The following is a 13,879-nucleotide window of genomic DNA, read 5'->3' on the forward strand; positions in this document are numbered from 1 at the left end:
AATGTTAGGCCCCCGGTTTATAATGTTAGGCGAAGCGCCACCCCAGTGTACCGTGTGATCGGGGCCTCTCCTCTGTGTAACTACCAGTACCTACCTACCATGTGGGCGGGGCGCCGTGAGTGTTGCCCTGCCCAAGATGGTTCGTTACACCTGACCAACAGTCAAACACGGTCACGTCTCTCAAACACACCCACCTGACTTCTGATGACGTCACTGGGACCGTCACCGAGCCGCAGCCGGGCCCTCCTCCGTCCGTCCGCAGAAACGCCGCCGTTTGGGGAGCCGGGACACTGCTGTCGTGCAGCACACTGCAGTGTGGGGGCTGTGCTATACACGAAAGGAACGTCTGTTCAGGTACGGCCATGCACCAATTGCACGGTGAGATAGTATCTCACATATAATCTCATGCAGCGACTGTCTTCATCGCCATAATTACCGTCGGCCCAACACCGTTTGCTGCGTAGAATTATGTTCGTAGCTGATTATGGCGCGGGCCCGCCGTGCAGCGGCGGAGGGCTCGCCTCTGCGCGGGCGGACGGCTGCGGACCCTGCGCTGCTCCCGAGCTGGTCAGTGCGCCGAGGTCGGACAGAGGGGCGTCATGCGGGAGCACAGGACCACCACCATGAGCTCCACGGGCTATACGGGCTTCCGGACGGTGGAGTGCTTCCAGGTGCCCTACACGTGGAAACGGGCCGGCCAGTGTATCGCGGCGCTGCTACTGGTGAGTGAACTAGGGGGGGGGGGGGCTGCGCACCTGGGCGCCAGCTCGCAGTGGAATGATGGAATTAGGCCGAGGGGTGCTCACTGCTCACTTGGGAGATGATGTAGAATGCGGGACTTGTATGCTTTATTGCGGTGCATCATGTGTAGACAGCATTATCGTTTGGGAGCTCGGACATGGCTCTGTGTGCAGTGTGCCATATAGGTAGGGGAATGTGGGGTAAGACGGCCCAGCGGGGCAAGACGGACCACCAGCCCTCCCGGCTGAACCGCTGCTGGTATCTACTGCTTTATGCACTCACTATGTTTGTTTTCCTTCGTAACAATGGCCACCTTGATCTCATGCTGCTAGGATGCATAGCTTTTGAGTTATTGAGAAAAATGTTGTTTTTCGTCAAACCGATCTAATATAAGACGTCTACGGGTGATTCAATTACGGAGCCTTTCTTGCATGATTAGTTTCTATTTTGCACTTAACTGTGAAGAACAAAGTTATAAACTTAGTTATAGTCACACTTTAGGAAAGGCAAGGTTTTGCAATGTTGGGCTATTTGACATATACGTCATGATAATATGACAGAATTTAGATTTGGGGCAAGACGGACCACTGTGGTCCATCTTACCCTGTGGTGGTCCATTGTACCCTGCATACGGAAAGCTCTTTTCCAAAACATTGACACAAGTTTAAGTAAGCTAATTTTTCAGGAAGGAGTCTTTGTTGCATGTGAGCCATGCATGCAAGTGCTCAGTTAGCATGCATTCATGCCAAACGACAATCAACACACATGTTCCCAGCTTTTAGCTGCACTTCCATCACACATGAGTAAAGAATAAAGGCTCATTTTGTTATTTTACCATTCTGGTTACTTTTTCTTACAAGAGTACAGAGCAGAAGTGTAACACACATGAACGGATAGCAGGCACTGCTGGGTGGTCCATCTTACCCCACGTTTTTTCTTGTTTGAGTTTTTGACATGTCCCTCTTTAAGAGCATCCACCACCTAGATGTCTTTAATTTGAAATTTAGTCTTTACACATATCAACAGAGGAAGGATTGAGCATTCCGAAGACTATAAATAATATGAATTACGAGGGCAGTGTAGCAAGATATGCGGCCTCAAACCTTAGCTGGTCCGTCTTACCCCACCTTCCCCTAAGTGTGAGTGCAGTGTCTTTATTTTCCTGGTCAAAACTCGTCAACATTGGTGTAAAAAGGTCGGTTTCCGGATAAACAACAGTTGAGTTGAAACCATACGGATAAGCACTCACTCCCTCACGCACTCATTCATTCATTCACTCATTCATTCATTCATTCATTTATTCATTCAATTCATTCATTCATTCAATTCATTCATTCATTCAATTCATTCATTCATTCATTCATTCATTCATTCATTCATTCACTCATTCATTCACTCACTCAGTGACTCACTCACTCACTCACTCGCTCACTCACTCACTCACTCACTCACTCACTCACTCACTCAATGAATGCACACCTACACACTGCCTACCACGGAGGAGACATGATGAAATTTTGAGCATATCAGTACCCGAGCCAAATTTATAACACATGTCTTATACACGTCCCGCTTACTTATTACCCGTAGAGGTCATGAAGCCCATCTTGTGTCTGTGATTGTGCCGCGACGGGTCAGTGTCGTGTGCCAGCCACGGACGCCGGTGAAAACAGGGCGTCGGAGGGCATATTAGTCACGTGACATTTGGAACTTCTCCCCCTCCGTAGCCCTTCTAAATCTTCTACATGCTAAGCATCACGTGTGAATTTCACGAACCTTGATCAAATGGCCCCAGGCGCCCTGTTTTCACCGTCCTCCCCAGCCACGATGCCGGTGACCCCGTGCCGAGCCGGTGCTCCTCAATCGCCTGTCGGTTTATTCATGCCTGCAGTGCAGCACAGCCCGATTTGGTCATGCACTGCAGACTGAATCACCATTTATCGATCGGGTTGTTGATTGTTTGGCCATCGAAGAGTGGCGGGTGATGTGGGGGGGGGGAGAGAGGAGGAGTGAAAAACTCTGCAGCTAAGCTTCAGCTTCGGTACAGCGCATTTACATAGGCAGAGCCCACCGCCCGCTTTGGGATCTGTTGGACCACCAGTTCGACTAGCTCGACCAGCTCGGATGGTGCTCTGCCGCGGCGCAGTAGTTATGTTTAATGTGTCAATATGGGAGGGAGCGCTGCTTGCCTCCTGTCGAGAGTGGAGAACAGAGAGGGAATATTTGATGACTCAGGTACGAGTAGATAAGAGCTCAACTGATACTTTGAGTGGCATGACAATTCCTTGGCCTATGTCACGGAACTCAGCACCAAAAACTCAGCTCGGATTCTTGCAGGCCGTTTATATCGTAATGGACAAAACTGAAACATCACAACTCCAATGTCCACCGGCCAGAACCCTCAAAACCAGCAAAATCACGGCACACCGCCGCCATCAAACCATAACCACGGCACACCGCCGCCAGCAAAACCAGTAACCACGGCACACCGCCGCCATCAACCCGCAACAACCACACATCAGACACAATTCCCGAACTTTCGGGCAGCCGCTCGCCCCCGGCCGTCGGTCAGCTGACCGCCGGAGGCGACCAATAAAAACCCGCAGCCGCCGTCTCTCGGCAGCACCGACTGAATCAGACGGTCAGCGCCGATCGAGGCGACCTCTATTCGTCCGCATCACCAATCATTCCCGAAAGAGGCGCCTAAATCAGTAACATTCTCCCCACCTTGACCCTCAGGTCAACACAAAACAGCTTCGTTACACTAGCAAACAGGTTTGATCAGCCATCACTAGGACAATCAGCGATAAATCTAACATGAGTGAGGCACAGCGACAATGGAGCACATTTCCCAGTCAGCGCCACACCACACAACACTGAGCACTATAAGCAATACGATTACAAACGCAAACAAATCAGCTCGATCAATCGTTGTGAGACAAATTGCACAGCACGACGTGCGTCAGCACAACGTCCCCTTTCGACTCAGTGACGTACCAGACCATAAAGGGCACACTGGATCCGGCTCTCAGGAACACAAAGATCCGAATCACTCCGGAGCTCGCGTAGGATCCTGGGAGGATAGAGAGGGAACGACCTCCAGGTCGTACAGCCGCTGCACAGCGCGCGTCCTCAGTCCTTTCTCTGTCCTTACCTCCACTGACCTAGTCTTCCCATCTCGCCCAGGGAGCAGTCTCGTGACCCTGCCCATGACCCACTTCTGCCGGGGAACATGGTCCTCCTCCAGTAGCACCACTGATCCCTCTGTCAACTTACCGTGAGAACGGAACTGGCGCACAGTGGGTGGAAGACTACGCAAATATTCCTTCCGCCAAACCTGCCAAAATCGGTTCAGACGCCGTTCTCTGATCCGCGCTCTCTCCTGGAGCGCACTGCCGTCAACCGACCGGGCACTCTCAACCCGGCTCTGAAAGCCCGCGCCTCGGCCGATTAAGAAATGACTCGGGGTGAGCGCGTCTGGGCCCTCCGGGTCGTCTGTGACGGCCGTGAGCGGCCGTGAGTTGACGCATGCCTCTATCTCAGACAGCATGGTCTCCAACTCAGTCCGAGTCACACAGCGGGTCCCCAGGGACTTCCTGAGACCCACCTTGACAGAGCGAATGAGCCGCTCGTAGAATCCGCCGTGCCACGGCGCCACCGGCGTCGTGAAACTCCACTCCGGAGCTTTGTCTCCGAAATACCTCCGCAGGGACACGTCTGCGGCCTTGAAATATCTCGCATTATCAGAAATAACACGAGACGGAAAGCCACGTCTGGCAGCGAACCGTCGGAATGCTAACAAAATGTCTGCCTGCGACAGAGACTCCGTCAGCTCGAGATGCACCGCACGCACCTGCGCACACGTGAACAGAGCCACATAGAACTTCTTGTTCGGAAAATCAACACAGAACAGAGGTCCGGCCATATCCACACCGACGGTCGAAAAACAAGGAGACTCGCTGACACGAGCAGCGGGGAGCGGCGCCGCCGGCTCGTTACACGCACGTGCGTCATGTCTCCGACAGACGACACACTGGCGCTTCACCCGCTTCGCCAAACACCTCAGCCCCACGATCCAGAACCGCTCGCGCAGAGCGGTGATCATCGTCGAAACACCGGCATGTCTCATCAGCAGGTGCTGCTCTCTGACTAACAGTTCTGAAAGACGACACTTCGGCAAGATCACAGGGTGCTTCTCAGCATACGACAGATCTGAGAGCTGTAACCTGCCAGTCATACGGACCAAACCGTCACTGTCGATGAAGGGAGTCAGCTTAGTGAGGCTCGAGCCCCGCGGAAGGGCCTTCCCGGCATGCAGCAGCCTGATCTCGTCAGAAAAGACGTCACCCTGTACGTCTCTGATCAGAGCGCGCCGTGCCTCGTCCAACTCACCAGTTGTGAGCTCACCATCTCTCCTCTCAGAGGGGTTCCGAGCGTTGTGCACAAACCGGCGCACCCAACCAGCGATGCGCACAGCCTTACACATACAGGGTGTCCCATAAGTTCGTTCTCACCTAAATTTTACGTTTTTAGGCTTTCTTGCTTAAAGGCACGCTGAAATTGGTTCGTAACTGAGCTTACATGGTTGCCATGGCTGGTAGAAATATGCTCCACAGTAGCTAATTTCTGTAGACAAAATAGTTTTTGCTAGAGAGCCCGCTTCCTACAGAGACGGCTAACGCCGCAACATAGAGGTCTCCGATACGGGTACGTCTCAGCATTTAGTCAGCACGTGACCATTCGCGACGATTGAGGGTGATTGAGGCCTACCAGTCTGTAGCCAATATCCATCGCTAACTGGACGCACAGTCAGCAAGTGACGCCGATGATTTGTTGGGAGTCAATCACTGCAAGTTTATCCTCTTTCTAGCCAGCCCTCAGGAATGAGCCAAGTGGCCAAAACTGTGTGGCGTCAAAGTGGCCATCAAAAAGGTCAAAGGGTTAGAAAGTTGGTAAACAGACTTTTCAGGATGGATTACCAGCTGTCTAAGAGTGTTCTTTCGGGGTACATAACTCAAGGTGAATTAAGCTTTGCTTACCGGAGGGCACAAAACAGTCAAAAACGTCTTAAAATGGCCAAACATGAGTTTCGTTATGCCTGAGGCTAAACAAAACTAGAGGGCTGATGACATCAACCAGGTCATCTGGACTAACTAGTCCACGTTCGAGATGAAACACCCGTCCAAACCCGAAAACAACCCCATAAGGGCGAAGGAGGAGGCCTTCATTTCGTCCCGTTATGTTCCTATGCAAAAGGCCAGGGTCACTGTGTTGTGGGGTTATAGGCGTTCTGGAGTTGATCAAGTTACAAGTGGCAACCCAGAAACAGTTTTGGGAAGCAGAATGCTTTTCCAAGAACATCTAGGAGGAATTTCAGCCCTCAAGCTGAACTCGAACCGCGAGTATGAACACATTTATAGAGGAGAAAATGGCATCCGGGAGGTCGTAGGCCCATCTTCAGGCAAGACAGTGCATCAGTGCACAGGTCAAGCAAAGCTTAAAAGCGGTGCAAGGAGACTGTGACAGGCGTTTGTAGCAAGATCACATGCCAGGCACCTCATCGGATCAAAATTTCATAAAAATTTGTTGGTTATGCTGAAGTTGAGGCTCGTCGAAGCGTAGCGCTGTTCCAGCCTCGAGGAGCTCACGGCGCATGTCAAGTCAGTCTGGGTTAACTTTAAGCCTGCTATGCAGCCAAACATGCCGGTCGGCATGCCGCAGCATGTATTCGTGTGTTTGCCTATTAAATGGGGAGCACATTGAGGGGTCATAAATATACCAAAACGCAATGTACTCTGTTTCACATGCAAACATAATGTGAGAACGAACTTATGGGACACCCTGTAGACCCCCACCTCTCCACTGGGAACACAGGCTCATGCTTCGTCACACTCGGTGACGTCAGAGCTGCCGTCGGTGACGTCAGAGCTGCCGACTCCTCCTCAGTCTCATCCGCACTCTGCTGAGTCACAGAGCCGTCTGAGTCACCCGACCTGAGCCAAACAGGGCCCCTCAGCCAAACATCCGACTCCAGGAGGGACTCGGCGGACACACCGCGCGTGAGAAGGTCTGCAGGGTTGAGCTCACCGCTGCAGTGTCCCCAGTCAGAAGGGCTCGTGAGAGACTGAATCTCTCTCACCCTGTTCGACACGAACTGTTTCCATCTCGCTGGGTCCGCCTGTACCCAGCCGAGGACAATTCTGCTGTCAGTCCAGCAGAGCGAGGGCGTGGTCTCCGGCAGCTGCAGTGCCCGCCGGACGAACACCACCAGCCTGGCCGCCAGCAGGCTGCCCAACAGCTCCAAACGAGGCAGAGTGTGAGCGGCGATCGGCGCCACACGTGCCTTCGCCATGACCAGACACACGTCACGAGAGCCATCCTCACGAGGGGCACACACATAGACCACCGCCCCGTACCCCTTGGGCGAGGCGTCGCCAAAGGCGTGAAGGCTCACACCCTCCCCACCGTTCCAACCTGAGCTGAAGTTGCTCCGAGGAATCTCAATCTGCTTCAGGACCTCCAGTCCTCTCACCCAGTCAGAAAACACGTCACAGAGCTCATGAGGCAGGATCTCGTCCCAGCCCAGACCGATCCGCCACAGCTCCTGAAACAGACATTTTGCCACCATTGTGTGAGGAGCCAGCCACTGCATCGGATCAAACAACCTCGCGATCAGACTCAACAAGACTCGCTTGGTGGGCACCACATTGTCAGGCAGGCTGACACCCTCAAACACGAACACGTCCCGATCAGGTAGCCATCTCAGTCCGAGAACCTTCACGCTCTCGTCCTCAGGACTGCCGGCCAGCGCGTGAGTTCGATCGAGTACGAGCTCACTGTTGGAAGTGCACTTCGTGAGCTCCATCCCAGCGTCACTGAGGATAGACTGGGCCTCGGTGAGCAGCTCACGAGCACCCTGCTCGGTATCACACCCAGACACAAAGTCGTCCATGTACAGAGAAGTCTGGAGCTCACGGACAGCGCGAGAGGGTGGATACTTATCCAGATGGTACTGGATGGTCGCGATCAGCAAGAACGGCGAGCACGCCGCTCCGAAAATGACTCGCTGAAACCGCATGGTCCGAATACGACCGTCCAACTCCCACAGAAAGCGGAGAACGTCCTGATCTGATCTCCTCACCCGGATCTGCAGGAAAGCTTTCCGGATATCGCCGGTGACCGCGAATCTCCACCGGCGGAACCTCAACAACACCTCACACAAGTTGGGGATCAGATTCGGACCAACCTCGAGACAATCATTGAGCGAAAGACCGTGCCTGTCAGTCGCCGACGCGTCAAACACCGGACGCACGCGCGTGGAGGTGCTACTTTCCTTCACTACCGGCCTGTGCGGTAGGTAGAAAGTGGGATTCTCTGACACGAGCTCCTCTCGTGGCACCTCTGCGATCACCCCATTCGCCTCCATCTCCTTCAGAGCCTGATCATACTCCTCACCCAGCTTGGAGTCCTTTCCAAGCTTCCTCGAGAGACCAGCCAGTCGTACCTCAGCAGCCTGCCTATTGTCGACTAGCTCACCTGGGTCTCTCTTCCACGGCAGAGCTACCTCATACCGCCCATCGTCCATTCGAATGGAATCGCGAAACTTAGCCTGAACCTCAGCCGAAGAATCAGCATCACTCGAATCATGGATCCCTATCCCTTCTAGATCCCAGAACTGGCGGAGACGGCTCTCATGCAGGTCTCCCAGACAGAGCAGTTGACACCCCAGCTGTGGGCCCCTCTGTCCCTCACAGTCACCCACCAGGCCGGACACCATCCAGCCGAGCACTGTCTCCTGAGCTACAGGGCCCCCCTGGGTGCAGTGCACCGCTGGCCTTACCATACTCCAGAAGTAGTCCATACCGACGAGGATGTGCACGTGCAGCGGCTCATCGGGAGGAGGGCGGCCAGCCATCGGGAGGTGAGACAGCTCCGCCATCACAGAGGCAGGCAGGCTGGGCCGGGACAGGGGCGCACAGATCACAGGAACCTCGATGGCCTGCATCGTCACTGAGGAAGGTACATCAGCATTAGCACTCGACAACGACAGCTCGAACACATCACGATCAACAACACCAGAGCTCCTCCCTCCAAACGCAGCATAGGCCACACTTTCTGATCTGACCCACTTTGGGCTCACCTGCTTCACCACATCAGCTGAAACATAGCTCCTATCCGAGGCAGAGTCAAACAATACATTTACTGAGAGCTCCTGACCACGCTTGTCTTTCACTAGGGCTCTCACAAGTGGCAGTGCAGTGACTGCGCCGTCACTACCGCAAGGTAACACTGCATCTGTCGGCACACTAGCACTAACTGCAGTCATAGCTGGGCTGGCCTGCTGCTCAGCCCGCTGAGGTGGGACACTGTTCGATACACGTACCAGTCTGGAGCAGCACACCGCATGGTGCCTGCCACCACACTCTGAGCAGTTCATCCTACATCTGTTGGCCCTGTGTCCGCGCTGAAGGCAGCGGAAGCACAGGCCTGCTTGACGCACTCTGTCAAGCCGCTGAGGCACATTTAGAGGAACAAGAGACGGGCACTGGTCTGACCTGTGGGCCTGGGCACAAAAGCCACAGACCGCCGTTGAAGTAGAGAGTGCTGCTGCTGCTGCAGGGGCGCGCTGCACCCTGCTCCTCTGCTGGCGGGTCCCAGCGGGGCTGCGCCGGGACTCCGGAGCTGATGCAGCAGAGTACGCACCGGAGCGCTCACGACGGCCGATCTCAGAGTCCAAAAACTCCAGCAACCAGTTCAGGTCCGCCTCATGACCCACACCATCCCTCGCCCACTCCATCCTGATGGCAGTCGGCAGTCGTTGTAAGAGCACAGGCACCATCATCACGCCATACGCTTCACCCTGCACTCCCATCGCTTCCAAAGCTCTCACATGCGACAAAAGGTTGTCCTGTAGGGTACGAAGGGCATGGACATCAGGAACGGGAGGAGCAGGAATAGAAAGGAGTTGCTGGATATGGTTGAAGATGATACGTTCCGTCCTACCGAAACGATCAGTAAGGATCTTACATGCGGATGCATAGTTAGGGGCACTCAGTGGCAACCCAGCAATACATGTGCTAGCCTCTCCCACTAGCAGTGATCTCAGATACGAGAACTTCGTTATATCAGGCAAGTCACTGTCATGTACGGACGCTCTGAACATCTCCCAAAAGGCTTGCCACTCAAGTACATCACCCCCAAACTTGGGCAAGTCCAGTTTAGGCAGCTTTACAGTGTGGCTACTCACAGAGATGCCGCCCGATGCAGAGTCAGTCCCTGAACCACTCACAGCTTTCACCACTTTGGAGAGCACGCAGAGTACAGAATCACGAAAAACTCCAGCCTTCTCGATGTCATCCAGCATCTCACTCTCCGACTCGATCATCAGCTCCAAGTCACTCTGTAGTCCATCCAGGTTGTTCAGCCGTGTCTCCAGCTCCTTCTGGATCACTCTCAGGGCCTCCTGATCACACTGATCCGCATCCAGGAGTTCTTGAGCCTTGTTCATGGTTCTTGAAAGCCACCCCTTGGCAGCCACTCGTTTCTTAAACATCATGGACAAGTCTGGGACCAACGCCATGGCTTAGGCGTGAAAACAGCAAGAATTAGAGCAAATGGTCCACAGTAACAGCAAAAGAAAAATCAACAGATCTTGAAACTCTTCTTGGCACAGATCCAAATAACTGAGAGCTCAAAACTCATCAGAGTAAGGTCCAGTACTCACTTCACCAAAGTCAATCACCATCAGCCTGGTGCAAAACAAAGCAAGCTCACAGCACCCCATCTCAACTGGCTGTCACCGGCTTGCACTTACTGCACATCCAAAGGCTCCGTCCCGCGTTTGAGGCACCAAAATGTCACGGAACTCAGCACCAAAAACTCAGCTCGGATTCTTGCAGGCCGTTTATATCGTAATGGACAAAACTGAAACATCACAACTCCAATGTCCACCGGCCAGAACCCTCAAAACCAGCAAAATCACGGCACACCGCCGCCATCAAACCATAACCACGGCACACCGCCGCCAGCAAAACCAGTAACCACGGCACACCGCCGCCATCAACCCGCAACAACCACACATCAGACACAATTCCCGAACTTTCGGGCAGCCGCTCGCCCCCGGCCGTCGGTCAGCTGACCGCCGGAGGCGACCAATAAAAACCCGCAGACGCCGTCTCTCGGCAGCACCGACTGAATCAGACGGTCAGCGCCGATCGAGGCGACCTCTATTCGTCCGCATCACCAATCATTCCCGAAAGAGGCGCCTAAATCAGTAACAGCCTATGCAGATGTCCAAATGAATCATTAAGTGGTTATCTAAAGGCTATATGTGTGTGTGCAAATGTTGGCGATTTGCAACCAGCGAAGCTGCACGGGTCTTTTCTAACTGTTTGTCTGTTTTGAGCTGACCCACATCTGTAGTTATAGATGGTTATAGCAATGGAAAAGAATCAGCACCGTACTGCACAGACTGGTGCAGCTGTAGCTTTGACTATAGGTGCCCGGCTCTATCAAACGTATATCACACGTCTTGTCCTCATTTTCCGTTCTACATACCTACTTCCTGTAGGAAATCAAACGTATATCGGGTATCGTAAACGGTTTCAGCTGTACATACAGGGAAATGCCGGTAATTGCCGACACTTAACTGCCATTTTCGTGCCATGCCATCATGCCATGAGATAACGTAAGAGGCTGCAGTATAACCACACGCACTATACACACACACATATTGATATAGGTATGGTCGAAACGCTCTTTTTCGATCTTCGCTTTATAATTCTGTTTGCACTCTTGCCGTCTGCGTTTTTATTGCATTTGTGATCAATTAAAGGGACCCTCCGGCCTCCCACCTTCAAAAAAGTTTATGAATTGGCATGAAAGTGATGTCGCTCGGTTCAGAAAGAGCTAAAACGAATATCTACCAAATTTCACCGAAAAATATTCACCGGTTTTCAAGATATTAGACTTTTACTTTTGTTTACTTTTTGGGATCTCCGCTGTTTCTAGCGACTTTATTTTAGAAGTGCGGCGTTTGCGGCAGATGTTGCGCGCAAATAGCATATACCACCGCGTGCTACAAAACGTTTTAGTCAAACATTTGAAAATCGTTAGATATCTGCGCTGACGTCACACATTTAGAGGGGTATTCCTAAACATTAGCCCCTCTGAATCAAAATGCTGCAATTTTGAAATTCAATATTTCCGATTTAAGGCATTTCTCGATGTTGTGAGTGCCGAAACCGGTAATTGTGAGCCAGGGACCCCATTTTGGCTATCTCAACTCAAATCTAATGTTAAGGTGGGAGGGTCCCTTTAATTTAGCCGAATTTTCATTTTTAGGAGCTGTTTTGGGACGTGTGGCAGATGTGTACCTGTCAGTTAGACCCATTCTGATTCATCAAGCTTCCTCGCAGGTGCTCTGATAAAAGCATCAATCATCCGCCTGTAAAAATAGCCCCCTCTGTCTGGTTCGATATCTGACTGGCTCGGGTCTCAGGTCATGTCACTCAAGCTCGAATTTGTTTACCTATGTATGTTCTTAGGAAGGCTTCTCCAGTCTCCTCACTATTTCTGCTCGCACATAATAAAGGCTCCCATATTTTGATGCTGACTTGACTCAAAAGCACAGCTTATCGCTCATCTCCCCGACAGGTGTGTGGCGCCGCCGTGCTGGCCTGCGGCATCCGCCTGGTCTACCTGCACTACGGCGACTGCAGCGCCACCTGCTCCACCGAGCTTTACATAGGTGTCGCTGCGGTCGCGGCCGGCACGCTGGACATCGCCCTGCACCTTCTGTTGCTGGGCAGTCTGCGCGGCTCGTGGCCGGCCGGGGCCATCACAGTGACCGTGTGGGACGCTCTGAAGGCGGCCGCTGCCATCTACCTGCTGGTGAGCGCCACGTACGCGCTGCACACGCGCCCGGAGACGGTGGTGTTCGAGCACTACGTGGCCGAGGTGGCACTAGTCGCCTGTATGACGGTGGCGGTATACGGTCTGGCATCGGCTGCGCACGAACAGAGGGCCGCCAATATCGTGGACGGTAGTGATTTCTGAGTGGAGGGTGCAGTGGAGGAGCGTGTGCCATTTGAGTGACAGTGTAATGCGTATTGTGTGCATAGAGCCATGCATAGAGCCTTGTTAAATGTTGAAGGTATTGCGAAATTAGGTAGTGCACTCGGGGGCAGATTGATGTTCCACCACTCCCTGCCCATCGGGCTCCCATGGCTTAGCACTGGCTGCTGCCAGTGTTGCCTGCCCTCAGCACTGCTCAGCACTGCCTGCCAGTGCTGCCACTGGCAGCAGCCAGTGCTGAGTCATGGGAGCCCGATGGGTAGGTAGTGGTGGAACATCAATCTGCCCCCGAGTGTACCTGCTTTTAGGCCTACATGATATATGTATGATAACAATGTGCGACGTTTGAGTTTTATCTGAACCAGAAGCGGCTAATCACAACTGATTAAACAATTACATGGGGATGGCTATGTAGTATTGGTTCATTGTCTCGCTGATTAACCACTTTTTCATTCCTAAGCATCATTTAGGACATAGTCGGTAGACATGGAGTATTTTCCGTTATGGGACTGTGATGTGTCCACTAAGCAGTCGGGAGTGAACTGTGCAGGGCATCCGACTCTGGGCACCATTTGACTCTACGACCTGTGACTTTGACCCGTATAGGTGCGGTCGTTGCCGGACATACACAAGTTCATGTTGTATTGTAGACATTATAGGTACTGAGTCACTAGCTCTGTGCCATTGACCCACTCTGTCACTAAAACTGTTAAGGTGATAGAATAGTCCGTAACGGATTGTAGGCTACGTGCGATAAACGTAAGTATAGTTTAGTGAGAACTCATTGCGTGCAAGCTTGCATGCGATGTGTTTGACATGCTGCGGGCTTGTGCATATATAAACGTACCATATACGTTCTCACTGTTCATTGTTCATTTCCTATTTGGAAAATAGACTGATACGGTTATTGATAGTGATTAGTGTGTACTTTTAAGGTTTCATTTCAATGCAGTAATTAACTCCACCTATATACATTATACACCGTATGCAGCTTGGTTGTGGAATAGCACAATTGCCACTTATTTGCTTCAATAGTCTTGTCTAGAGATGTCAATCGGATACC

At 52.5% G+C, this 13,879-nt stretch overlaps 1 protein-coding gene across 1 annotated transcript; it reads left to right on the top strand.

Annotated features, from left to right (window-relative positions):
* The first annotated feature begins 437 nt into the window (after window positions 1-437).
* Window positions 438-12,909, top strand: LOC122363578. Its single transcript, XM_043333033.1, has 2 exons — window positions 438-722; window positions 12,397-12,909. Exons 1-2 carry the CDS (start codon window positions 600-602, stop codon window positions 12,796-12,798), a joined length of 525 nt encoding a protein of 174 aa, XP_043188968.1. The 5' UTR covers window positions 438-599; the 3' UTR covers window positions 12,799-12,909.
* Window positions 12,910-13,879: the final 970 nt, after the last annotated feature.

The sequence above is a fragment of the Amphibalanus amphitrite genome, unplaced genomic scaffold, assembly GCF_019059575.1.
Source record: "Amphibalanus amphitrite isolate SeventyFive unplaced genomic scaffold, NRLGWU_Aamphi_draft 000628F_arrow, whole genome shotgun sequence".
NCBI classification, from domain to species: Eukaryota; Metazoa; Arthropoda; class Thecostraca; order Balanomorpha; family Balanidae; genus Amphibalanus; species Amphibalanus amphitrite.

Bases quoted from the DNA above. Each gene is read 5' to 3' on its own strand.
- LOC122363578 (XM_043333033.1), top strand. From the start codon at position 600: ATGCGGGAGCACAGGACCACCACCATGAGCTCCACGGGCTATACGGGC. The intron at 723-12,396 runs GTGAGTGAACTA...TCTCCCCGACAG, and splicing joins GTATCGCGGCGCTGCTACTG to GTGTGTGGCGCCGCCGTGCT.